Consider the following 26,676-nt stretch of genomic DNA (forward strand, 5'->3'; position numbering starts at 1 on the left):
GACGTGCCTGGAACACCTCCCTAGGGAGGCGCCCAGGTGGCATCCTAACTAGGTGCCCGAACCACCTCAACTGGCTCCTTTCGACGCGAAGGAGGAGCGGCTCAACTCCGAGTCCCTCCCTGATGACCGAACTTCTCACCTTATCCCTAAGGGAGACACCAGCCACCCTGCGGAGAAAACCCATCTCGGCCGCTTGTACCCGCGATCTCGTTCTTTCGGTCATGACCCATCCTTCATGACCATAGGTGAGGGTAGGAACGAAAATGGCGCGGTAGACAGAGAGCTTTGCCTTCTGGCTCAGCTCCCTTTTCGTCACAACGGTGCGGTAAAGAGACTGCAGTACCGCTCCCGCTGCTCCGATTCTCCGACCCATCTCACGCTCCATTGTTCCCTCACTCGAGAACAAGACCCCGAGATACTTGAACTCCTTCACTTGGGGTAAGGACTCATTCCCTACTTGGAGTGGACAGTCCATCGGTTTCCTGCTGAGAAATTAATTAACTTAACATAAATGTCGAGACACCACACCGAGGTCCAGTTCAGCTAAACTTCAAGACTTTGTTTGGAATTGTACGAAAGCTATAGTTCTGGGACAACACTTTATCCATGCAAGCTTAACAATTTAAAAAACATTGCTTCTTTTGTTAAAGGAATAGTATGACATTTTGAAATATTGTGACCAGGTTCTCATGTCTTCACTGAATATGAAACAACAGTAAGACAACAGTTAGATTAGCGTAGCATAATAACTGAAAGCAGAGGTGAACAGGTAGCCTCTGTCTGTCCATAGGTTAAAAAAATAAACTAAATACTAGCACCTCTTACAATAACTACTCTTTATCTTGTTTGTTAAGCTAGCTCTGTCACCCTCCTCCTATTCTCTATGCTAAGCTTAGCAAACCCTATAACTGTCATTGTAGCTACATGGCCAGACATATGAGAACATGGTATACATCTTCTTGTCCTACCTTTTGAAAGAAAGAGAATATCAATGTTTTCCTCAATGCTTAGCTTAGCATAGGGAATGGATGCAGTGGGGCACAGGTACCCTAAACAAACAATACATAACATGTTCACTTGTGAGCTTTACAGGTGCTAGAAGTTCTTTTTGTTTAACTATGTTATTTGGCTAAGCTAAGCATCGCCGAGCTGTAGCTTCATATTAAAAGATAAATACAAGACGAGCCGCTGCTCAAAAACTTTGTCTAAAATGGGTAATCAAGTGCTTATCAAGAATATTTAACAAGATAAAACATCTGACCAAATATATAAAGAAAGATCTTGTGACTGACACACGGTCCCTTTTCTTCCAGTAGCCTATGTTCCGTTTGATAGCTAGCCCTGTTTCTGTCACTTGCAAATTACAAATACAACCAGTTCTATTGTGTCCTGGGTGTCCTGGCATACCCCATTGTCTCTAGTGTGCAGAACAGGACAAAACATACAGTAGTAAATGACTTCTATTGTATCCCTTGCTGCTGGTGAACGCTGGCTGAACTGGGCCAATGAGAACAGGAAACGGGTTGCTAAAGGCTGCCACAGGCTGGTCATCATTATGTCAGGAATAAGGTCACAGCAGTTCTGTCTGTGTGTGTGTCTGGGTAAGTGTGTGTGAGCGCAGTGGCCTCTGCGGACACTTCCAGTAGCGAGTCCAGTGTAGCCAATCAATGGTCTGACGAGTGCTTTGAGCTCCGGAGACAAGCCAGCCGTAACCACAAAGAAACACTGCATTCAGCAGTTATTTCTCACTCTTTCACCATCTCTCTCTCTCTCTCTTCCGTAAAACAAAAAAGTACTGACTCTTTGTTTTAATATGTTTTCAGATCAGTGATACTGGTAGCCACAAAATGTAATAAAATATGATGTTAACCATAGCACTCAGAGAATGTATATTTCCCTCTCAAGCCACTAAGCCTGTTAGATTATTGAAGTTTAGAAGATCATAATACATGTTGCGATATATATTTCTGCCTTGATCCATGGATCCAGTGTATTTCTTCTCTGTCTTTGTGTGTTCTGTTTATGCTGTTGTTATAATACAAAACAAATGTTGGGCAAGATTAGCCTTTATTGAAGAGTGACAGTGTTGAAAGGGGGATGATATGTGTAAATGGTTCCAGGCCGGATTGATCTCGGGTCCTCCACACGGGAACTGAGTCCCAATACATGTGGGAAAATGAATATGTTTTAAGAGGAAAAACACAAGAAGATAACCAGTTATGCAAATGTATTGATGGCAGCTATCATTGTTTTGTTTTCTTATTTATATTGTTTTCTTATTTATATTGTTAATATTAAAGGTTACGGGGTAAAGTAGATTAGGTGTACAGAAAACATACAAATACACACGCAAATGTAGATGATTGTAAGTTCATATTTTGGTATCCCCCCTGTTTGTAGAGAATAACATAGAACAAAAATATTTTATATGCTCATTTTAATATTTTATGCAGCTATTTTGGAGACGTATATATACGCTTGTGTCCTTTTTTTAGCAGAAAAAAAGGAAATGTTCAGGATCTATGAAAACATGTTAGGTATACATGGTTTATTCTGTCATTATACTCAGCTGTTGTAAACAGTACAACATCCCCGGTGGTTTTCCTCAGGCGATTTGGCTGCTCCCAGTGCATCGTGTACAGCATGTGTGTGTGTGTGTGGTGGTTTGCAGCAGTTCGGTAGCCCGGTGTGTGTGCTCCTCAGGTGGGCTGGCAGCTGAAGAACCTGGTCAACGCTCTGAGAGAAGACCCGTGTGGAGTCATTCTAACGCTGAAGAAAAGGCCCCAGAACACCCTGAGCTCCACGCCGGCTCTGCTCAGGAACGTGCGCTGGAAACCACTGGGCCTGCAGGTAAACACCAGCAACACATGGATGCCTTAAAGACATACTTTACCCACAAACGTAACATGTTACATCAATTACTCACCCAGTGTTACCTCGATTTCTTGAAGAAAAACGTTGTTATTAAAATCTTAAACAAAGTAAAGCCTTGATTAATTAAGATAAGATGTACTTGATTGATCCCAAATTGGGAAATGTTTTCATTGCAGCAGCATAAAGGACAAACAAACAAACAAACAGGCATTGCACATAATTAGAAATGAAAAGAGTAGAAATAAACAGTTCTAAAATACAAACATCTCAAAGTAGAAATAGAAATAAACCAGCATTATAGTAGAAAATATACCTAAGTAAGTAGTAAGCATACGACAGCAGAAGTTTTTATAAAGCGTTGTTTGTCAGGACCTCGACACAAACTGATGAACCCAAATGCACGACCCAGAGACAAAGTCTTGAATGTAACTAAATGTAATTTTAATTCCAAACATCAGGTAGTCCCTCTTAACAGAGTAGGTACTGGAATAAACAAAAAGCGCTCACAAGGAGGAAAAAAATAAACATAACAAAAAGAGAACTTGAGAAAAACGTAAGCCTACAAAATTAACAACAAAACAAAACCTGACATGAGTGAGAGCGATCCTTTCTGAGCTGAGACATGGCACGAACATTCGGGGAAACAAACAAGAAGAACTGACACAGGACAGGGGAGAGACAGGACTATTTAAACATGAGGTGAGTGGGAACAGGTGGAAACAATCAGGGGCGGTGCAGACACTGATGATGGCGGGGGGAGGAAGAAACAGGGCCTGAAATGAAAGACAAGAGGTAAGTACAAAATAAAACAGGAAATGGAAAACGAGACATGACAATAAACACTGAGGATGACAAGAGATGAAGGATCTAAATAAACAGACATGACTAGACGTGAAAAAAAACACATGAAAATGACAGACATAATATATAAACATAACTAACACATTTGACGAGACACAACATTGTTGTTGTTAAACTCGTACCCCATTGACTTTTTCCTGTCTACTTGGATGCAAGAAAATCCACATTTTCTTCAAGATTTCACGGTAACACTGGGTGAGTGATTGATACATGATCATTCTGAAGGTGAATTATTCCTTTAACTTCCACATCCTGAACTGAAGGTGCTAAACTGGCTCAATGAGATGCTGCTCACCCAACATGTGACAATGTATTTTCTGCTAACTTGTATTTAGCAGAATATTGTATCACTCTGCAAATTACGCTTGTCTTCTTCCTTTGTCTTTATCTTTGATTCGCTCTCAGGCAACTCAGGATTTTTACTGCCCATAATCTGCATTGTCCCACTGGCATTTTTAAACATATATTTCCAAAAGGAAACTTGTTCACTTTGTGACCTGGCATCAATTATCCTGTTGTGCATTTCAAGACATCTCTTATTTTTCACAGCCTGCTGTGTCTGGCACAGTTCAAAGTCATTCACAAAGTGTCTGTAGCTAAACCTCCATTTCAAACAGCAGAGTTTTATGCAAACCAAAGGAAATCTTTATCCAAAGAGATACATCGAGTTAGTGAAGGGGTAAAAATAGCTAATTTAATCTTGAAGTTGCACTTTGAATGATTTAAAAAGTACTATATTGCCTGAGCTCGCTGCTCAGGGCAATACAAGGTCACCGAAAGGTCCTGCCACACTCCCACTCACATTAATATTCATATTTACTGACACTTTGGTCCTAAATCATTCAACCTTTGCCCCAAAATGCATCTTCTTTTTTTGTCAGGGATTATATTTGTAATGTACTGTAGGTCTAAAAGTGGAATACAGTACTCATGTTGAAAAGGCTTACAGGTCAGAGCAGCTGTATGCGTAAGGGAGTCTGATGCTGTTTGTGCTTCCATGCTTTGTAAAGTCCTCCTTTACATGTATATAACAATGTAAAGCAGTATATTGGACAAAATCATGTGAAAAGATGTTCATATGAGAGACTTGTACATTAAGTTTAGACCATTTAGATCATGTAATAACCATAACATTTGCTGCAACTTAATCAACATCTCTGCCTCCAACAAGGTTGCTGCCTTGTTAGATCCCCGCTCTAGGTTGTTACCATCAGCTTATTGTTACATTTGCTGTGTGCAACAGCAGAGGATTGTGGGAACTCTACCCCTGATGGGCTGCTAAGACACAAATGCGCCGTTAGCACCGAGATCAGAGCGCCGAGATATCTGCGGGAGAAGAGAAGAAAGCAGACTTTTAGATTTGTTCTCTCTCGGAAAGACTGGAGCTCTTAATTATTCATAAGCAACTACAGGCAGCTCCACTGGCTCCGAAACAAGAGCTGCTACTCAGCAAATACTGGAGATAATGCACTGAATCCAAAATATCCTGCTAAACAGCCTGCGTGTGTGTGTCAGTGTCAGTGTGCACACATTTTGAAGCGCGGCCGTATGCACGCTTGTCCATTTGTGTGTGTCAAAGCAAGTGTGTTTCTGTGCGAAGGGATGTTTTTATCAGTCGCGTTGCTCCTTTGAGAGGCTAAGGATCTGGGTCACTGCACTCCTAAAGCTTGTTTTTTGATACTGTACGTACACGCTCTCAAAAATAAACACACGTGAAAACACATGCACTCTCATATTTCTAAGCCCGGTATTAGAGGATGAATTGCACGGCTGTGAAGTGTAGCACAAATGTGGCAAATGTTCAGCCGGATTATCACCGAATCCACAAAGGAAACAATTTATCTCTACAAATTATCATGTGATTCCAGCCCCAAATCCCTCCATGGCAACGTCCTTTATTCTACTCAATAATATCTCTCTCTTTTTCTCTTTCTGTGTGTGTGTTTGAGTCTACCGTAGGGTGGAGTCGAAGCAATTTAATGATCCACTGTAATTACTATGATGCTGATTGGTGTTGTGTCTGCTGAGTTGCTTTCAAATGTGCATCATGGCGGGGGTCATGTCATGCGTGATTGGAGGCCTCATCACAGGTCACTTCACTAGTCACACGTGTGCCACACATTGTCCATGACCTGGCTTTCATAAACCTGTTATATGTTTAGTTACATAAATAATTTATCTATGAAACTGCCTGCTATTTTAGGCAAAACGTGTTGTTATGACTTATTAATGGGCCAGCCAAATGAGTGATGTTTTTTATGTTTCTGACATTTTTTCTACAGTACCGGTACTTTCTTTTGGTCTACTTTTATGGCAGCTAATGCAACTTGACATGTCTGCCATTTCTTCAAAGATAAATGTTTGATCAAAAAAATAAGTGAAATTATAATATAAGTGAAGGTTCTTTTAGTATATCTTGATGAAGATCAGGAGATAGAAACAAAAGCCAGGGAATTGTAAGTAAATGGCCTTAAAGGAGAACTACACCCATTTTTTATTCATACATGCTATTTTTATGGTCTATAACAGTCCAAATATGTTTACTATACATTACAAAATCCAAGCCCTTGAGTGCTTAAACCTTCACTGAAACTGTTGATACCATCAAGTTCCAATACAAGAAATCCTTATTAGTACATATTTTAGTAACAACTCCTAAGGGGCCCTATTATGCCTTTTAGTTTTTCCCTTTCCTGTTGTTTGTTAAAAAGGTTTGCATGTAAATGGTCTGCTAAGGTTAAAATCCCCAAATGTCCCTCCAGAGGGACTTTCTCTCCCACAATCCCCCCTTGCCTGAAACGCGTCCATTGGACTCCTTTGTTTACTTCCACGACATGGGGACATCACGATGTAACACTGAGCTTCTATTAGCGCTCCAACACATTGTACGTGATTAAGGGGCGGGACATCTCTGAGCTGTTGACCAATCACAACAGAGCCGGTCAGCTAACCAATCAGAGCAGACTGGGCTCTGGTTTCAGACAGCGGAGGAAAAGAGGTGCTGCAGCACAGGCAGTATGAGAAAATAAAGCATGTTTTGAACATTAAAGCATGAAAACATGTCACAGTAGAGGCACAACATACACATATGAACCTGAAAATAAGCATAATAGAGCCCCTTTAATTCCCTCACATAGTCATGTAATATGTTATTGTATTATATCAATGAGTGCAAGCAAAGGTTGTGGGATGGGAACATTGGTGTGGAGAGGGTTTGAAGCAGCAGATTATTTTGGTATAGTTTGGAGTGGACGCAGTGGGGGTCAGATGGTTTAAGTCAGGGGTCTCAAACTCAAGGCCCGGGGGCCAAATCCGGCCCGCGACTTCATTTTATGTGGCCCTGCAAGAGCTTGCAAAGAATATAACACGTTTATTATACGGTTAAATGCCACTTTACAGAAGCAGGTTGCCCATAAACTACATGTCCCACAATGCATCTCGTTTTGTGACATGCGCACTGAAGAGACTTGCAATTATTTGCCCTGGACTTCTGCTTTCAGACGTAGTTAATTACTGAGTTATTATCCCATCCGATAATAATCCAATTCAGAGGCAATAATGTAATATAATACATTATTTTATATATATATATTGTATATTTATATAGGTACAACGGGCCCTTTGAGTGCAACCTTTATGCGAATGTGGCCCGCAATGAAATTGAGTTTGACACCCCTGGTTTAAGTGCTGTTTTAACAGACTGGAATTGTTCCTGCTGTGGAGGTCCCATCTATCTCCACTTCTACCCCCAACCCCCCTTTCCCATGCAGGCAGCAGTGGGCTGTAATCACTAAATTACTGTTTTCACTCTCGGCTCCAGTCACCACACTGCACAGCTCCCCCCCGCCCTACTCCCTCTTCCTCTCACTTGCACTCTTTCTCTCTGTTTCTCTCTCTTTGTCCTATTTCCTTTGCTCTGGCGTCCCTCTCTTTCCACCCGGTCTTCATTATTTATGTGAAGCCGTCTTACTGTAAGCTGCCTTCACGGGAGGAAGACCGCGAGAGAGAGGCAGAAATGAAGATAGAGACAGGGCCTGGGGATGGAGGTAGAGAGGGAGAGGGGCGGGGGGGTTGGATGGAAAGTTTGGAATATGAAATGAATTCGCCTAATGCACTTCTCATGAAATGATGAAACATTGGACTTTCTAATGAGAACGCTGCCCGCCTCGCCGTCGCTCCGGCTCTCTGTCTGTTTTCCATTCTGTCCACACACTCTCCTCTCTAAAATGGAGTGTGCTCTTCAAACAGTACAGTAAAAACAAGTAATTTGTCTAAATCTGAAATCCTCTTCCTCGGGCGAGTAATTGTCCGCGTGTTTGTCAACCGAGCTGTTCCTCAAGAGTAACACAAATTATTCACGTAAAAAATTGGACAGAGTTTCTGTGACATCAGAAGCGAGGCACCCTGTCCTCACCTGATGACACATGCATCTACGTGTCCTTGAGTCAGGCTGAGGTAGGAGGCCACGCTAGCTTTTTCCCTCCGCGCTCTTCTTCTTCTCTCGTAGCATCGCAGAGGGCGAGGAGAGGAGAGGTTGTCATGGGAACAGACATGGAGAGCCCTGTGTGAGTGAAGAGGCTAGAGACAAAATGACACAATAGTGAACGAGCGTTTGAACGTGGGAGAGGCTGCACATTCAGAATAATATAAAAAAAGACAACATACACAACATAGCAACTGTGGGGAAATAACTTTGATTCAGTGCTAAAACGAGTGAGGGCTGCAGTTTGAGGAAGAAAACAACAAATAAAATGTTTCCTTCGCTTATACGCCGTAAACCGTTTGTTTTTCTCTGGGGCAGGAAAAGATTTCAGGCTCAGTTTCTACAGATTTTGCTCCCAGATCCCCTCACCATGCCCCATTATAACTAACTGACAGTGGTGTACAGTTACTAAATACATTTAAGCACTGTCATTTAGTACAATGTTGTGGTACTGGAAATGTACTTGAATATTTATTTTTTCCTGCTACTTTGTGTGTCTCCTCCTATTAATTTCAGAGGCAAATATTGTCCCTGTTACTCCATTACATCTGTTTGATAGCAGTGACTTTGAAATGTAGATTAATTAATAAAAAACATAATCAACATATAATTTATGATGTATTATTATAGGTTAAGATAATCTTTTAAATCCCTTTGGGAAGTGTCCCGGTCATGTGTTCATTTTGCAGGATTTTTCTATATGTATACATAGTAACAAAAAATCCTGCAAAATGAACACATGCCTTAATAATTATTATACTGTATCATGATAACATTTATATTGTACAGAAAATAGGAAATAAGCTGGTCTGCAGAATGAGTACTTTTGGCTCGAAGTTTAACAACTGTTCAATGTCCCATTACTACTTTCACTTAAGTAAACATCTAAGTACTCTGCTCAGTGAAAAAGGTGCAAGTCATTCACCTCTTCTTCCTCTCCTCTTCCTCCCTTCAGCCGGTCCCCACCAGCCCCACCAGCACCTCCCCGACACCCGTTGGAACTCTAGGCATGTCCAAAATGGACGCTCCCAGCATGCAGGACGTCTACATCCTCTCCCCCGTCTCTGGACTCTACAGCACCAGGTAAGCACACACAGATGTTTGATGATGATGATGATGATGATGATGATGATGATGATGATGATGATGATGATGCTCTCTCCAGGGATGAGATGGGCTTGATGTCCTGCGACGAGATCAACCGCTACAGCGTTAGCTCCCAGTCCGGCTCCAAAGGTTCGGAGGCCGTCAGCTACTACCTGGACCAGGACAGTGGTCAGTACTTCTCCCTGCTGGAAGGAGACGGACCCCCGGGTTCTGACTATGACAGGACCCGCAATACGGGGGTTCGTAGGCGGGACAAGACCCCAACCCATGGTGAGATGGAGAGCGCAATTGAACAGTGCGAATGGGGCATTAACGGCCTGTGTTTGCTTTGTACAACCGCATGCTATCTCCCGCTACTCTTCTCACCCTTTTCTCAGAACTCCTTCCTTATGTGTTCATCATCTCTCACTTCATGGCTCAGCTTCTTTGTGTCTTTACCTCGCGTCCCAAAAACACTGATCACATGCCACAAAAGGTCAGTCCAAAACCACTGTGTCACACTTGTCCGAGAAAGCTTTTAGACATCCTGTATCGTCCTGGGAGACTCTCAAGGGGACCTATTGTGTGAAAGACGAGGGTCATGTGACTGACAGAAGTATTGGAAGACAATACGATTTTTTGGTAACCTTGATAGCTATAGGTCACTTGTATTGTAAGAAAGTGATTAGTGAAGTGGCACAGAACACAACTGGACTTGAAAGTTAATCAATAAATCTGTTTTTCTGTTAATAATGGTTCAATGACAATGTATTATACAAAAGGTTTGGCTCCCAATCCCCAAATCCACACAGAATCTGAAGGGTACTCCATCATGAAAAATAATGCATGTATTAACCTGTGAGTCAGACCAACTCCAATATAAATGGATTCTCCTTGCCCAGCACCAAGTTTCATAAAAATCATCCAGTATTTTGTGTTAACCGACTGAAAAACCAACCATACCACAAATATAACCTCTTTGCCAAAGGTAATTGTCATCCTCCGTTGTTTGGTGTAGGTATATGGAGATTTTAGCCTCTTTGAGGTAATTGTTTTGGATTTCTGTAAGCAAACTCTGCTCTTAATAAGACTATATTCAGTACTATTATTTCAACAATTAATGCTTAGGTGTACCAACTGTACGTTACCTGTCCAGCAATAAATTGTACAAAAACAAAGTTATGTCGCTGCTGAATAACAATATATTTCCCTCATTAGTCGCCGGAGACCAAAACAGAGATAAAACTAAAGTCAATATTCAACGTACACTTCGGAATCCAACACCTGTGACAATTTTTTTTTTGTAAAACCCTTTTATGTTGACAAGACGTGAAATAATATCTCACAAGTGGTAATTAGCTATCAATAAAACAATGAAAATAAGGCCGTGTGATCCCTACCTTGCACATCATAATTGAGAGTCTCCCGTTCCTCCCCCCTCAACTGCACACACTTTGTCTCACCTGTCCACCCCTGTCCAGCTGTCTCCCACGCTGTCTCTCAGTCACCGTCTTCCTGCGACACCCCCACTCCTCCCCCGCTTAGACGACTCTCTGATTGCTGATTGGTCGTTCCAGGTGACCTCAGACCCGTTTCCATGCCTCCCGAATATAACTGGATGGCCGAACCCAAGGAACCCAGCATGGGCAAGAGAGGGAGCCGAGGTACACACAAACACACACACACACACACACACACACACACACACACACACACACACACACACACACACACACACACACACACACACACACACACACACACACAGCCCCTCACACATATGAAAATAAAGAAACGGTTTGCGCTTTGCTCCATACTCAACACATTTCAGCTCATCCTCTGGTTTTCATGGTGTGGTTGTGTGAGGATACATATCAGCCAGGTAGGCCTATGTATCTGACAGAGCTACAAGGAAACATAAATGCAAGGAAATTGCATTTATACAGCTGCTCTGGAAATGAGGGAATTTCTTTTCGACAAATTCTAACCAGCTTCACCGTTTCGCAGCGAGCCTTGATCTGTATTCAACCGAGGATCCTCCACTCTACCATCAGAAAGTCCATGAATAACATTAAAGCACACAACTGGGGTCTGCCTTTCTCCTTCTCTCTCCTTCAGTCCCTTTCTCCACATTTAGGTAAATGGATAATAAACAAATTAAATAAGAAGCTTTTTCTATCTGGAATAACACTTTCTCTGACCGACAGGGTTGAGCAGTTGTGCCCTCCAAATCAGCATAATCATGGCAAACAGATTAGCTGTGTGTCCCCGGCTGGATCCATATCAGATGCTTCAGCTCTGAGGCCCTTTTATCCCTTTCTGTTGGCTTTTTATCTGTAAGGGTTTCATCTGACTCTACATTTGGGTTATCCCTCGACTTTACGACGCTTCTCCCCCGCCCCCCCTCCTCTGTGGGTTTTTCCGCTTTAAGTTGAGCCTGTCCGTCCTCTAACTGCTCCCTGCCTTTACCCCTCCTCATCCCCACAGATTCAGACAACTCCCTGCTGCGTTACCTCAGCGACGACAAGATCCTGGTGATCGAGGAGGAGCCCGAGGGTCCGGGCAGAGAGAGTCGGAGGGATTCCACCAGACGGTCTCGGCGCAAGAGCCGCAATCCCAGCAGCCCTAGCTTTCCCATCAGCCCCTCCATGCTGTCCTCCACCCTGCGCCTAGACCAGCCACCCGAAGCTTTGCCCGTATGTACACAGTCTGGGTTCTTTTACCTATTTTAAAATGTGTTTTTTACAGTTTCAATGTGTGTCTACTTGTGTCTGGTTAAGCTAGTTAGAAGTGGTGGTGGTCTGTATGTCTATTTTGTTTACACATGGATAGAGAAATGTCATGTAAAGGATAATGCTGGTTAGATTTTTTATGTCAACAAATCCCATAAAAATTACCAAAATCAACAATTATTTGATCCTACTGAGATGATAGATGTTGTTAAAACATGATCTACTTTATCTTATTCCTCTGATCTGTGATCTTGGAGCTCCATCGTTGTCCAAACATTATTAGATTTTACATTCACTTCAAATGTAAAATACACATTGCATTTGAAGTGAATTTGAACCAGTGTAAATCTTTAGATAGACAGGTGAATGCTTAGCTCCTCATCTTCAGTAAAACTATCAAAAATAAGGTTTCTTATTTAATGGGATGCACTTCTTGCATGTGACTGATACATTATCATATATTACAATGCCAATGTGTTAATACATTGTACTGTTGACCTGATCTAGTGGATCCCATGAATAATCAGAGTAGAAGTCTTATGACTATTTTGACAGGCGGAGTATAGGTAGTTTATCGTTTAATGTGTCATTTCTTGTTTTTTTTACTGCAGACATTTTGACTAACGCCAATTTGAACAATACCAGGACCCTCAAACTGAAGGAGCTAAATAAAATTCAGCTATTACTAATGCATTGTTTTCTACTAACAAATGTGAAACGGTCTGCTGTAGGAAAAAATATTACTATAGTGGCAGCTAAATCAACTTCAAGGCTTTTACTCTGACTCACTCGCACAACTTCCTACAAGTGCATATCCTCTCCGAAGGTTTGTGTTTGCAGCATAGTTCATGGTGTTCACAGATTCACACACGTTGTTGTGTGTGTCAGGTAGAGGAGACAAAGGAGAGTGAGAATGATCAGTGTCATTGCATGGCTGCCAGATTCACAGATTATGAGAATGACGGTGACACTCTGAAACACACCCCTCTGTAACTTTTCTCTCAAGCACACACACAAGAACACACACAGGCATACACAAACAGACACACATCAGCACAGTGGAGTGCATTTGCATGCAGGGTAGCCATCTCACGACTCATCCTAACTCATCCTAATATCCCCATCTCCTCAGAAACGCCTGAGTCTAAATAGGAGTTTATTCTGGACAAACACACATACACACTGGCATGCGCACATGCAGGAAAAACACGTATCCCTGTGAGTAGGTGCATGACTCAGCATCAGCCAGACCAATTACAAGAGCGACTGACCGACTGTGCTCAAAACAAGAGGCACGCAAACACACACATACACACATCAGCGCTAACAGCTTAGCTAACACCAGCCTCTCTAACCCTCTCAGCTTCTCATGCTGGTGACTCATATCTATTCGGTGGCACATGAAGTATACTATCCGGCACTAACAAGCATACGCTAACCTTAATGACCTGCTTGTTTCTTCTCCCTCGTCCTCTCTGCATGATTCTTTTCGATTAACATCAACATTAATGCAAAATAACATATTACCGATGGACAATTTATCGGGAAGTTTCATGTCTAGCAGTCCTACACATTTTGTAGAGCAACTAAGGCCCCTAAAAGTTGAGGTACCACTTCCCCAAAGCACTTTAGAACAAAGCAAAATTAAAACATTTCATATTTAATTTTTAATATTAATGGTGGTATTAAAATATTTTACTTCAAAATAGATTTTTCTGGTTGATGATTGAATCCTCTACAAAACCGCTTTTGAAAATCTATGCCTCTCTTAAAGGGACAGAGTTTGCCTTTTTACATGTATCAGAATCTCCCCAAACTTGTATCGTATTTTCATAGTTTCACAGAGAGGCATTTTGTAAAGCATATACAGTTTTTCACAAACACTTCTATCCATCTTTGAAATGCATACACTTAAATATATTATTGGTGGAATTGGAAAAGGGTTTGGGTTTGTATACAAAATAAAAAAAATCGAAATAAATAAAAATAAAGTTAGAACATAGTTTAGACATTTTATTATCAAGATACATCCCCTCTATATGATTATTAACAAAGGAAAGTGAAAGACTTAAATGAGGCATTTGTTCCCTTTTTCTCTCTCAGCGGGGTGCGGACACACTGCGAGCGGACACAATAGACCGGTGAGTCTGTGGTTGTGGTTGTTTGTGGTTTAACCACATGGATTGATGGAAGGAGTTGAAAGAGTCGTTTGTGGTTACATTTAATCCTGTGTGTTGTCCTGTAGGTACTCCGGCTCAGGGAGCTCAGGAGCCGCCTCCATGAGGAAGGTAGGAGAGCAGCCAGAGCCAAAGAGCTGACTGTGTATTTTTTAGATGTTTTATAGATCAATAGTTCTTAGTTACCTGATGTTTTAATAATGCTGCCTTTTTCAGTACATTTTTATTCTGTTACTGCATTTTAATGACGCAACAGAAGCTTCATTCACATTAACAATGAACTCACTATAAAAAGTTAAAAACTTTAATAAATATGGGAAAAGTCCTACAGATTCTAAGTTAAGAATTTGATTAGAAAGTGTAGCGTTGAAATGAAAAATCTCTTTTGCCGTAACATGAAGACTCTTCCACTGCTACATGGAGATGGAGTGTGTCCAAATAGTAATAATAGCTAAACATACAGTCAGGCAAAAATTGGAGAGATACCTGAGATGAAATCCATTGGGGACTCTGATAATTAAATAAAAGATAAAAGTCAGATGAGGTAAATAGCTTTCCATATTTAGGTTACAGGAAGCTGTGTTAGTCATTGGCCCTCGCCTCTCCTCTTAAAGCACATGAGTTGTATGAGCGTACAATGAGTCAGCGCCACTGTAAACAGATATTTACTCAGCTTTGTTACCTAGATAAAAAACCCCGAAGATGTATTCAGCTATGTTTTGTTGATACCTTTAGCGTCTACTCACATTAGCTTCTTCTGAAATGCAATAGTGTGAAATTCAAATGTGTTTGCAAACTGCACAATTATATTCTGTGACTTTGAATGGGGGGGGGGGTGCTAGTGAACTGTCAACGGGGGGAGCCTCGCTGCGGGAAAACGGTGGACCTCTGTCGCCTGTCAGCGCTACTTTAATGAACCGACCCGGCCGTTCTGTGATTCTCCAGATGGCCAGTCCGCCCCTGCCGGTACCGAAGTGGGCCGATCGGCGTTGGCCGAGTGGCCCGACCGGCCCACTTCGGTACCGGCCCATCGGGATTCGTCCAGATGGCCAGTCCGCCACTGTCTCCATCACAGGTTGTAGGTCATTTCCTGGCTGCAGCAGTATTACTGTTGTGATCCCTCTGTGCCAGTAATCCTCTCTGCTGTAGGCTGGATAATACAATAAAAATAAGCTAAACATGTACAGTGAACTTGCTACAACCTCTCTATGTACATGAACACCAACCTACAGTAGATTGTTTTTTTCCCTCTCCCTTCTAGTCTTTCCATTACACCTCTCTAAGAACGAAAACCAAAAAGAGAAGTAAAGGTAGGCTCATTTTCTCTTTCTTACCTTATTTTTGGCAGTTATACCACTGTATAGGTAGGAAAACGTTTCACCCCCAAAGTGTGTCTCAATCTAAATGTCTGAACTGTAAACTAACCCGGAAGCCTGACAATATAATGAAAAGTCCAGATGCACAGTTCTTGATAAAAAGTAATGCATGTGCTATTGCAAAACCATTGCACTTGCACAATATATTTTCTTGCAAACACCTGCCGTATTCGATTTATTCTTTACCTCTTTTAGATTTATCACTGTCACTGAATATTCTTGTGCTGTGGAGATGTGTTAAACATATCTTCAGTTTAGAGGAATTAAAAAGTTAACATCAGATTTTTCAAGAATAAACTCTAACTGTAAGCTACTGCAGACCTAAAGTCCAGAAATGTTGAATTAGCTTGCCTGGAACCGCTAGGTAAATGGTGAACCTCGTTTTATTGCCAAATTCTTTGAAAATGACTCAGTGTTAACAACGTTCTCTTCTCTCTTTTTAGGTTCCCTCTCTAGTGCCAGTAGAAGGAGAATTTCCTGTAAGGACCTTGGCCACGGTGACTGCGAGGGCTGGCTATGGAAGAAGAAGGACGCTAAAGGTTACTTTACCCAGAAGTGGAGGAAGTACTGGTTTATCCTCAAGGAGTCCTGCCTCTACTGGTACACCAACCAAAATGTAAGGAATCACATTCACGTCAATATGTCCTGAATCTCATCGTTGAAGTCAAACTCTGCAACACCTTCCTGCACCTGCATTCGGTTTTTCAAACTAGTTTTTTTTACAAAACAATCTTGCAACTGAAACAGATATCAACAGCTTTATTTATCTATAATTACATATACTATTGAGTTGCATAATAGACATTGTAGGATCCAGTCACTTGGAGCTTAACCCAGGTAATTGAATATTTGAGCCACTGCTGCTTACTTTTTATTGCATTTATTTTGTTCCCCAGCTTTTATAAAAGCGTTTATACATAAACATAAACATTAAACATAAAATAACAAGATTGCCAAGTCAACTGGTTAGATTCCAGCTACAGATTTGAGAAAGAAAAACACAAAAAAATTACAAAAGTACACAATATAAATATAGCAGTTCATTGTACATGTTGTTCATTATAGTTTTCACTGGTAACTGTTATAAAATAAATATAATAATGAGATCATTAGTCCAAACACATTTTTAAGGGTAACATTTCAAACCATTTTCATGTGTATGGAATTCATTCCGTGTTACTGTCATTGCTTTATTATGTAATATCACCGTTCACTCTCAGCTTTTGTATTAGGGCTGCAAGTACAGATTATATTTATTTACTTGACTGTAAACATGGAAAAAATCTAATTCTCACCTTTGTGAAAGAACCAACAATGTTTGCTTATTAATTGAATGTTGCAGCTCTGATTTAGATGTATCTTTTGTTGCAGTCTGTAGTAGTTTGACCTGATACAAGCAAAAAACTCACTGTTAAGACTTTAAGGTGTAGTTTGGATATCTAGATTAATAAACATATCTGCAAATTAGGAAGAAAAATATCTGAAAATGTATCGTAATGTGTTTCTATGCTCCAGTTTTAAAGCTTAGATAGTCAATTATAATATATCCTCATGTTAAGTGGGGAAAGAAGCCAATACAAACAGCATATGTTGTTTTCATAGGCTCGACTAGTGTACTGCTATCCAACATAAAAATTGGTACATCAGTATGTATGACATTTTGTTCTCTGTGTTGATAATGTACCACCACTCTCCATCTGTCTGTGCCTGCAGGATGAGAAGGCTGAGGGCTTCATCAGCCTCCCTGAGTTCAGAATAGACCGAGCCATAGAGTGCAGACGGAAATTGTGAGTGTCCCTCACATGTCGCCGAAATTACTAATCAACCACATTTGCTATCACCCACATGACATGCATGCACGCACACCTACCGCGAAAATCACTAATCAGTCTTCTTCTCCCCCCGGCTGACTACAGTGCCTTCAAAGCCTGCCATCCCAAAATCAAGAGCTTCTTCTTCGCCACAGATTGTCTTGAAGAAATGAACAGGTGAGTGTGTCTGACTGTGTGTTTGTGTCTTAATGTGGACGACAGTCAGAAGCTGGGGACGTCCTGTGTCCTTTCATGAATATTTTAACTGAGTAAACCAAGTTTACACAAGGCAACAGGCCACACAACACTGCGCATGAATAAGGCATGAACCCGGCCCTCTGTTGTTAAATGTGTAATTGTTTGTGTCACGTGTGTGCTCGTGTGACATTTTGGAGATGTTTACAGTATGATGAGCTCTAATTATCCTCACCTCTCCTCAATGACATGGGGCGATAATTGGCGGAGGGTAATTAGCTATATTTGACTTCCATGCTGCGCTCGGAGGTTGATGTGTGACTTTCATGTGCATTTTTACGTGTGATTAAGTGGGAGTTGATGGTATAGGCATCAGAAGAATCTCCATATATGTCTTGAAATGCATCAAGCTTACATCTGGATTTCTCAGCTTCTGGAGGCAATAACATCGGAGTGTTAGGCTAATATAGTGTTTGCAGCAGTTGCGATTGGAAATCCAAGCATACTTGGCCAATCAGCATCATTTGCTGCAGCAAGCTCCTACTTGATAGTCCCAGGGCCAATACTAATAATAGCATAAGAAGTACATTTACAGTCAAAACGCAGATTAAATACCTGAATTCCTACAGTGTAAAGGTTCCTGGGAACGTTTTTGCAGTGAAAAGAGGTATAACCTGTGGTACAATATACCCAACGTATGCAGACAGATAATAAGAAACCATACTAAATAAAATGAAAGACAAAAGTGATTCCCAAAACTGATTAAGATATCCTAAACTCTGGAATGCGTCCAAACTCAAAACTTCTCAAACTGTACTAAAACAGGAGGAAATACGCATTTTATGGGGACTACTTTCAGCGATGGATTAATATACATTTGTTGTACAACTGAGTATCTCTGGAAGCCGAGCTAACTGTGTATCTGGGATTATTCCAATGAAACTACAGTGCCGATGTTTATCTTCATGAAGGAATATTTTATGAGGCTCAAACCCCCTTGTTTTTCTGACAAAAGTTGAGTTTAATGGCAGAAAGGAATAAGCTACACCAGTTTATTATTCATTGTTAGTTTTAGTCTTTTCATGGGACTTTGTGACAATAAGACACATTGTTATAAATGTGGAAGCTGCTTCCTGTATTATGCAAGTTTCCTGTTCCTTGTGCACGGACTCTGCGTCTATTCTTAGCAGCGACCTTATTATTGGGTGTCTGCAGAGAGTCACGGGACAAGCCGGGATCTGACGGAGGATGGATGTAGAAAGAGAACACCATCTGAGACTCTGCTGAGAGTGGATGGGACAGAGGATTGTCACTTATCCTTTTCTTCATCCATCTCTCTAATTATCTCGATGCCTCTCTCTCCTCAGACAGTTATAAACCGTTCAGAGACACCCCTTCAATTATTTAAAGTGAACGTTTTTTTATATTCATCACTTACCACTTACCCAGTATAACCCATCCTTTTCTCTCCTCCTCTGTTACCTATCTTCTCCTTCCTCCTCACATGTTTTCCTCTCCTTGTTTCCTATAGGTGGATGAACCGACTGGGGCTAGCTGCCATCGGCTACACACCAGATGACAAGGTGCCACGCCCAGATGAAGGTGAGATGGATTCACTTTCCTAGATAAAACCGATTTTTGCCCGTCAATTGTAAACATTTGTGTTATAATCTCGATTTCAGACTACTGGAGTGAGAGCGATCAAGACGAGGTTGATGGCTCGATGACGCTCAAACAGGAGGGACCCTCATCCCTCTGTGACACATATCACCGCACGCCATCAGTAAGCACACAAACTCAAAATTTTCTTTGCAGTGTTTCATTCAGATGGAATATTTTATTCCTAAAAGCCCCACAGTTTTCCGAGCTGCAAAGACCAGAGCTCTCAGCATTAATAAAACATCAGAGTGTGAGAGTAAGCAGCCAAGATGATCTGATTTCTGCTGCCAGAATTTTTCTTAAATCTGACCTCTAGATGGCGTCAATTGCCAACGCTCATCACATCTCTGAAAGATAATGTAGCCCTGAACAGGACTTGTACATAAAGAAGGTCCAGTGGTACCATGTTTCCACAGCTGAGCCATACAACAGTCATTCTGCCATCTCATTGCTTTTTTTGCTGTCATCTTTTGTTCTCTTTCTGCCCTTTATATTTCCTGTCTTTCTTTCTTCTCTCTTTCCTTGCACACCTCGTCACTCTCCTTGTTTTGCGGGTCATGTTTTTCCTTATATCCGTGCTCACATTTCACCTTTCTGTCTGCTTGTATCCTCCCACCTGTCTCACTCACCCTTGGGCCTTCAGAATAACTTCCTTCACAGTTACGACCAGTTGCCCCGCTCGGTCAGCTCCATGAGCCTTATGCGCTCCACTCCGTCCCCACTCCCTCCATCAATGAGTGCCTCCACCTCCCCCATCCCTCCACAGATGGTCTCTTCCACCTCCCCTCTCACTCTCCAGGTGAACTCCTCAAGCCCCTTCCCAGAGCCCAAGCACGGACGGCACTTCTCCAGCGAGTCAACGCACTCCCACTCCTCGGCCGAGGACCAGCGTGGAGATGGTATGGGCATGGGCACCGGCAGCACCAGCACCCACTCATCAGGATGCCGCTCCACCCACCGTGAGAGGCGCTCCTGGCAGGACCTCATCGAGACCCCTCTTACCAGCTCAGGGCTGCACTTCCTCCAGACGGCCCCGGGGGAGAATGATTACGGGGGCCTGATGGGGAGCATGGCAGGAGATATGGGACTGTACGGAGGGCTGGGCAGACATGGCATGTCCCCCGAGAGACGCAGACAGGCCACGCTGCCCGTACGGAGACACCACGCCGCAGAGAGGGACAGGGAGCGGGACGGGCCCTTCCCTCTGGAGCGAGGGCCACACACACACAGCCACACACACCGACGCTCTCACAAGCAGCGCAGCCAGAGTCTGCCCAGGAACAGAGACCCCATGCCAGCTAAGCTGTTGCACACCCCGGCTCACATGGAGGAGAGGAGCGAGGACGAGGAGGCAGAGGAGCAGGCTGCAGATATACTCGAGGCTGAGAACGGTAAGGAAATTACACATAATCTGTTTTATACAAGGAGAGAAAACACTTGAGAATGCATGAAAAGGTCCCTATGGTCCTCAGAAAAGTGGCTTTTAAGTAGCTAATGTGCCATAAATTATGATTTCCTTAATTAGAGATGATCATAGAATTTACAGTACTGCATATTAACTTTGTTGTAATATTAAGAAATCAGATGTAAGCAGGGTATGAGTTGAAAGTGGAGCTGGCCAGGTTATGTTACACAGGTTATTGAGAGGAAACACAGCATACATTTGTCAATACATACAATGCATTAATGCTAAGAAGGTTTAATTTAGTCCGTGTTAGAGGAAGTATTCAGATACTTCACTTAAGTATATTTGACAACACTGTAAAATACTCCATAGTAAAAATCTTATCAAAAGTAAAAGCAATTGTAACGCAGACAAAAGGCCCTTCACTTTTCTGGTGAACAAAGGGGAACTTTAGCTTTACTTCTTAATGGAATAACCCGAAATAAGCATGTGTATACCAATTACTCACCCTGTGTTACCTTGAATTTGTTAAGGAGAAGTTTTTTTAATCAAATGCCCCACGATGAACAAAGAATCTGAAAATGGAGAAAAGTCTTGACAAATGTAAGTAAATAGGAAACGCGCCTCAACAACGAAAGTATATAAAATCTCCCTTTTTCAATCCCCTCACACAACTCATGCAGTACAATCAAAGTCTCATTTATCCAGCCTGAAGCAAGGAAGATACCATTTTAGATATTATTTGAAAGCAACTGTCCAAAATAACTTAAAGGGGACCTATCATGCAAAATGCACTTTTGTACGTCTTTGATACATTAATATGTGTCCCCGGTGTTCCAGCGAACTCACAAAGTGTCAGAAAACACAACCCTCTCTGTTTTCCTCCATACCCAAATCCCTAAAAACGGGGCTGCAACGGATCTGATACAGACTGATACAGATTTGAAAATTCTCTGACGTCAGGAACGAGGAGGTTCCTGACGTCAGAGAATTTTCAAATCTGTATCAGTCTGTATCAGATCCGTTGCAGCCCCGTTTTTAGGGATTTGGGTATGGAGGAAAACAGANTGTGCCTTGGCAGTCTCAGATTTGGTGGCAACAATGTGTGCATTTCATACAGATAATGGAGCAGTTGCTTATAGGGCCTCATATACAGTATAGCCCTTAAAGTCAAATAATGAGATCCTCCACCGACCCCCCCCCCCCCCCCTTCACACAGAGCCACCCCACATATCAAATCCCAATTTAACCCCTGGTTAGATCTATATATAATATTCAGTAAAAAAAACCTGTGTAGTATCTCATTATCACTGCTGACCTGTGGTTGTGAAGCAGCAATCTCCTGGGCCACCGGCTCTGGGGGGGGCTTGGAGGCGAACAGTGAAGACACCGAGGCGCCGGTCCACTGACCAGCAGAATATACCTTCTTACCCGTGATCTTGGGAGCAAAAAGACAATAAATTGAATTAAACTTGATAACAATTTGCTTTTTTAATGCCATTTGGCAGTCAGCGCATGAGACACAATAATGTTACCTTAAAAACAGCCACAGTTTGAGCGGGGTAACACACTGAGGCTCCGGCAGTCATCAGACCCAGAGGAACGGCTACCCTCTTGAGTTGAGAGCCTGAAATACAGTTAACAATTACAATCAATGTCACTGAACACATGGAAAAACTAAACGTAATTTAAAGTACGGCCTTATAAGGGCCCTATTAGGCTTTCTGGGTATTCCCTTTCCTGTAGTGCGTTATATAGGTTTTTGTAAATGGTCTGCAGAGGCCATAATCCAGAAGAGGTCTCTCTCCCACACACTGCCTGAATCGCCTCCATTGGACTCACTAGTGACATCACTATACCACTTGCTCTTCTATTTGCTAACGCTCCAACAAATAGTACGCTATAGGCTAAGGGGCAGGAAATATCTAAGCAGTTGACCAACCATAACAGAACCAGCCGGCTAATCAATCAGAGCAGACTGGGCTCTGGTTTCAGACAGAGGGTGAAAAGAGGTGCTGCAGCACAGGCAGTATGAGAAAAATAAAGAGCTTTTTGAACATTAATGTGTGTAAACATTGTGGTGTATGAATGCTGATAATCGTTGACAACTGCCGAGTCAACCAAAGGTCAATGTGCATCCAGTGAAGACTGTGCCATGGATGCACCTTCTGTATGAAAGAGCTGTTGTGTGTTATCCAATTGATTGAGATTACATCTGAGACTTGTAAGCAAAATAAAGAAGGTATGAATTATTTATAAAATCTTAGGTTCACCCGTCCGTATTCAGGGTGGCATGGTGACTCATTTTGATGATTTGTTATGTACATCTGTTACGTTAACACACAGCTGCATGGGGAACATTTCATTCTAAGAGGCATTAAGCTTGCATACAACTACTATAATGCAAGGCAGAGATTTGTTTTTATTCATGTAAAATAGTCTGTTTCAAATACAACAGTTATATCAATGCTACATACAGTAACAACAGAAAAAGTATTACAGATTAATGTATTGTTTCCCAGTTAATCAGTGTACAAATATAAAAATAAATATATCACATGTTTGCCTATAAAAGGAAATAAATGTGGTAACTGTGGTTGGTTTATCATGTCATATTTCTGTGCGCGCTAATACGGAGGCAGATTCATTGATTTCATAACAATGGTTCCTAGAAAGCTCTATGTATCCTCGAGAGTCACTCTGGGTCGGATTACCTTTCCGTGCCAAGAACATGCCAAGCACGCCGGCCATGGTGATGGTGCCAAATCTGGGAAGAAGTTCCGGGGGAGGGTCTTTCAAATAATAGTACGCATCTGGGAGACACAGGAGACAGTGAGCATGGGGATAACAATTCCCTACATTTCACAATTCTGAACGCCTGTCTGATTTCCTGCTCATACTGTCATTATATACTTCAGAACATTGGGACATTGGGTTTTGTGACGGTTGCTACATTTAGGAATGATATATATATATATATATAGAAAATACATACATATTATATATACACAATGTAATAAAAATGTATATGAAGATAAGAAGTTAAAGTCAAAATGTGCAACAGAAAAATAAAATAAACCAGATTAGAATTTTTTTAAGAAATTAAAGTCAAAAAGTAAAAAGAAAACTGTATACATTATACCATAATATAATAAAATATAAAATAAAGAAATATAAGATATTATAATACTATTTAATATAATATAATATAACATATTATAATAAGATATCATATAATGTAATATAAATTAAGATAATGTAATATCACATAATATAATACAAGCAGTGGTAATAGTGTGATTTGCAACATAAATAATAATAACATTAACAGTAATATTTATATCTAGTATCTTTTCTTGGGTTAGCGACATAACAGTACGAATGCCACAAAGAATCCTTCACCATCACATCACAGTAAGCTGTTTGTGATTATAAATAGTAACATTATGTACTGTAACATTAATTAATAAAGATTTGATTGAATGAGGCCATAAATAATTAGTTAAAAATGTGGGATTTGTTTTCAAAGGGCGTCAGAACAATACGTTCGTTAAGGGCACTATAAGTGATGTTTCAAGTTTCAGGAAGGGAGAATATTATTTAATATACATCATATATGACACCTTAAGGTTCCTCCTGTTGACTCACCCTGTCCTTTATGGTATAGATTTACACTTTTTGTTTTCACAGAGATGCAGGCACCCTGCAGGGAACAAAGGAAAAATAAACCGCTACAACAGGACATGAAGAACAAAACTACATCTGTATCAGCCTGAAGCGGTTTTTCCCCATCTTCCACAGAATCAAACTGCCAGATCTCTTCGCAGCAGAACTTGCAGCTGCTGAATTAACTGCACACACACTACAGTACAGAGTCATACGTGCCTCATACTGAGCCCTCGCAGCATGTGGGAGTGAACGGTGTAACCACAAGAGGAGCGAAAATCAGGACACTAACACTGCAGATGCAAGATAAGGCCTTTTGCAAAGTATTCTAGTTTTTCCCTTTATAAAACACTTATTTACATACGTCAAATGGTTGTTCTTTTGTGGGGTGTTGAGTGTTAGACAGGATGTGAAAGTATGTGTTCATTCAGCAGCAGATGTTGTGTGGGAAAATTAATATGTTCTCAAAACGGCTGAAGGTGTACACAAGAAAATGGAAATACCTTCACAGCCTGGACAAAGGGTCGTATGCCCTGTCTGGCTGTAGTTAACCCATTCTGTATAACACCGGGAGTCTCTGGGACAAACAGGGCCTGAGCAAACATTGGCAGCGGGGTGTAGATGTTCAGCTGCGGACAGAGGGAGTGTCAGTATTTAGATGTCAATTTCAACAGTTTAGCTCTCTCATATAAAATCATCTGATTCTTTCTAGAAAAGCATACCCTTTCTCGAGTAAGCAGTCCATCAGTGGGCGCTTCGCTTACAGTATACACACGGATGGAGGCTATGCCCATCACCGTCGGGACGGCCAGCATCACCACCTAGGAAACAATGAAAGTTTACAGCTTACCTTAAAATATTTCAACACACAGTAACACAAACAACAGGCAGACACAAATCACTCATTGACAGATGAGTGAGAGAAATGATCAACATGTGTAAAATAGCTAAACCACAAACTTGCTATTTTAGGACTATTACTTTTGAAGTGTCAGTGTTAGGTTAACTTAAAGTGAAAGTAGAAGGACCAGAGTTGAGGAATGCTCTTTTATAAGTAAAAGTCCTGAAATCAAAATGATAATCATGTAAAAGTAAGAAAGTACTGTCATCAAAATATAGATATTATAGACTCATTATGCAAACTGTCCCATTTTAGTTTAATATGAACGATATGTTTATTTATAATTATTGATGCATTCATGTGTTTATCACAGCTGGAAAGGACAGTCTCTTTCCAGGTTAAGTGTTGTTGATTTCACATCATTCATCTGCAAAGTAACAGTGGAGTAAAAGTACACGAAGTACAGAGTAGCAAAAAATTGAAATACTCATACTCAAGTCTCTCAAACTTGTACTTAAGTACAGTCCTTGAGTAAATGTACTTTACATCTGATAACTTACAACTGCCTACTAGCTGACGTAATTGTAATGTTTCCTTTGCTTGGTCAAAACCGTCTATATTGCAGACAACGTCACGGCTGACACATATTGTTTGTAACACATGCAGGTAATATAAATAGTGTGAGTACTGCTCAAACTGCTGTCTGCTAACGTTAGTAAACGCTGTCTAGTTAGCATTGACTCATTCAGCGAGGCTAGCACAGTTAGCAACAATGTGTCCATGCAGCGCAGTGTTAAAGGTTTTAAAGTGACACTCAGTTCAAGGTTGCGTTAACGACTCCGGGTCAGCTAATGTTAACCCCACACACGCTCATTCTTTACAAAATATACTTTGACGAAGAGGAAAATGTCAAGCATTCACCTTGGCCGCCATGACAGCGTTCCTCCTTCTTCTGCAGGCTGAGAGAGACGCAGATCCAAAGACCGGGTACTACTGACTCCTGCCGGGCATCAGCGGCACCTGCAGCACGTATTCTCAAACCAACAACAGTATGGGTAATCAATGTTGTTTTGTAAATCTTTGTGTAATTAAAACACAAAATATATCATTTCGTTTTTATTAACATTTTAAAAGACATTTTAAAGGATTAAACTGTCACTGCAGTTCCACATGTAAAGCAATTGTACATGATGTGCAGTGGTTTATTATGGGCAAGGCAAAACAGGTTCACAGGGCCCCCAGACACAACGGACTCTAATAAGCCCCTGGTTCACAGAAATCTTGACGGTTCTCATTAACTTGTTAATTTGTTATGGAATTGAACCAACTTAAGTATGTTTTAACTTTTATTTGTGCATTGTTTTTCAAAACGGCCAGGCAGCGACAAAGTAAATAGAAATAAAATACATGTGCAGGTGAAGTAGAAACACACTATGGCCTCACACAAGAGGGGAAAATATGGGGAGAAAGAAAGAAAATGTGCAAAATGTATCAATTAACATGCAAACCC

The 26,676-nt window shown here is 41.3% G+C and overlaps 2 protein-coding genes across 2 annotated transcripts; one reads left to right on the plus strand and one right to left on the minus strand.

Annotated features, from left to right (window-relative positions):
- Positions 1–2,703: 2,703 nt before the first annotated feature.
- LOC104955290 (connector enhancer of kinase suppressor of ras 2-like) lies at positions 2,704–20,695 on the plus strand (the record flags this gene model as incomplete). Its single annotated transcript, XM_010782576.1, has 14 exons — positions 2,704–2,850; positions 9,174–9,301; positions 9,384–9,595; positions 10,882–10,968; positions 11,792–12,000; positions 14,140–14,177; positions 14,282–14,324; positions 15,475–15,523; positions 16,033–16,205; positions 17,303–17,376; positions 17,506–17,577; positions 19,127–19,197; positions 19,278–19,378; positions 20,054–20,695. Coding segments are annotated over 14 exons (2,046 nt in total), but the record flags the coding sequence as incomplete, so codon positions are not given.
- A 664-nt stretch (positions 20,696–21,359) lies between these two features.
- Positions 21,360–26,185, minus strand: LOC104955299 (MICOS complex subunit MIC27). The gene is made up of 8 exons (XM_010782587.1): positions 26,088–26,185; positions 25,048–25,146; positions 24,829–24,954; positions 24,308–24,362; positions 23,374–23,472; positions 22,195–22,286; positions 21,978–22,097; positions 21,360–21,368 (listed from the first exon to the last, which is right to left on the minus strand). Exons 1-8 carry the CDS (start codon positions 26,097–26,099, stop codon positions 21,360–21,362), a joined length of 612 nt encoding a protein of 203 aa, XP_010780889.1. The 5' UTR covers positions 26,100–26,185.
- Between the last annotated feature and the right edge of the window lie 491 nt (positions 26,186–26,676).

This window comes from Notothenia coriiceps, unplaced genomic scaffold (assembly GCF_000735185.1).
Source record: "Notothenia coriiceps isolate Sejong01 unplaced genomic scaffold, NC01 NC01_scaffold00000501, whole genome shotgun sequence".
Classification (NCBI taxonomy): Eukaryota; Metazoa; Chordata; class Actinopteri; order Perciformes; family Nototheniidae; genus Notothenia; species Notothenia coriiceps.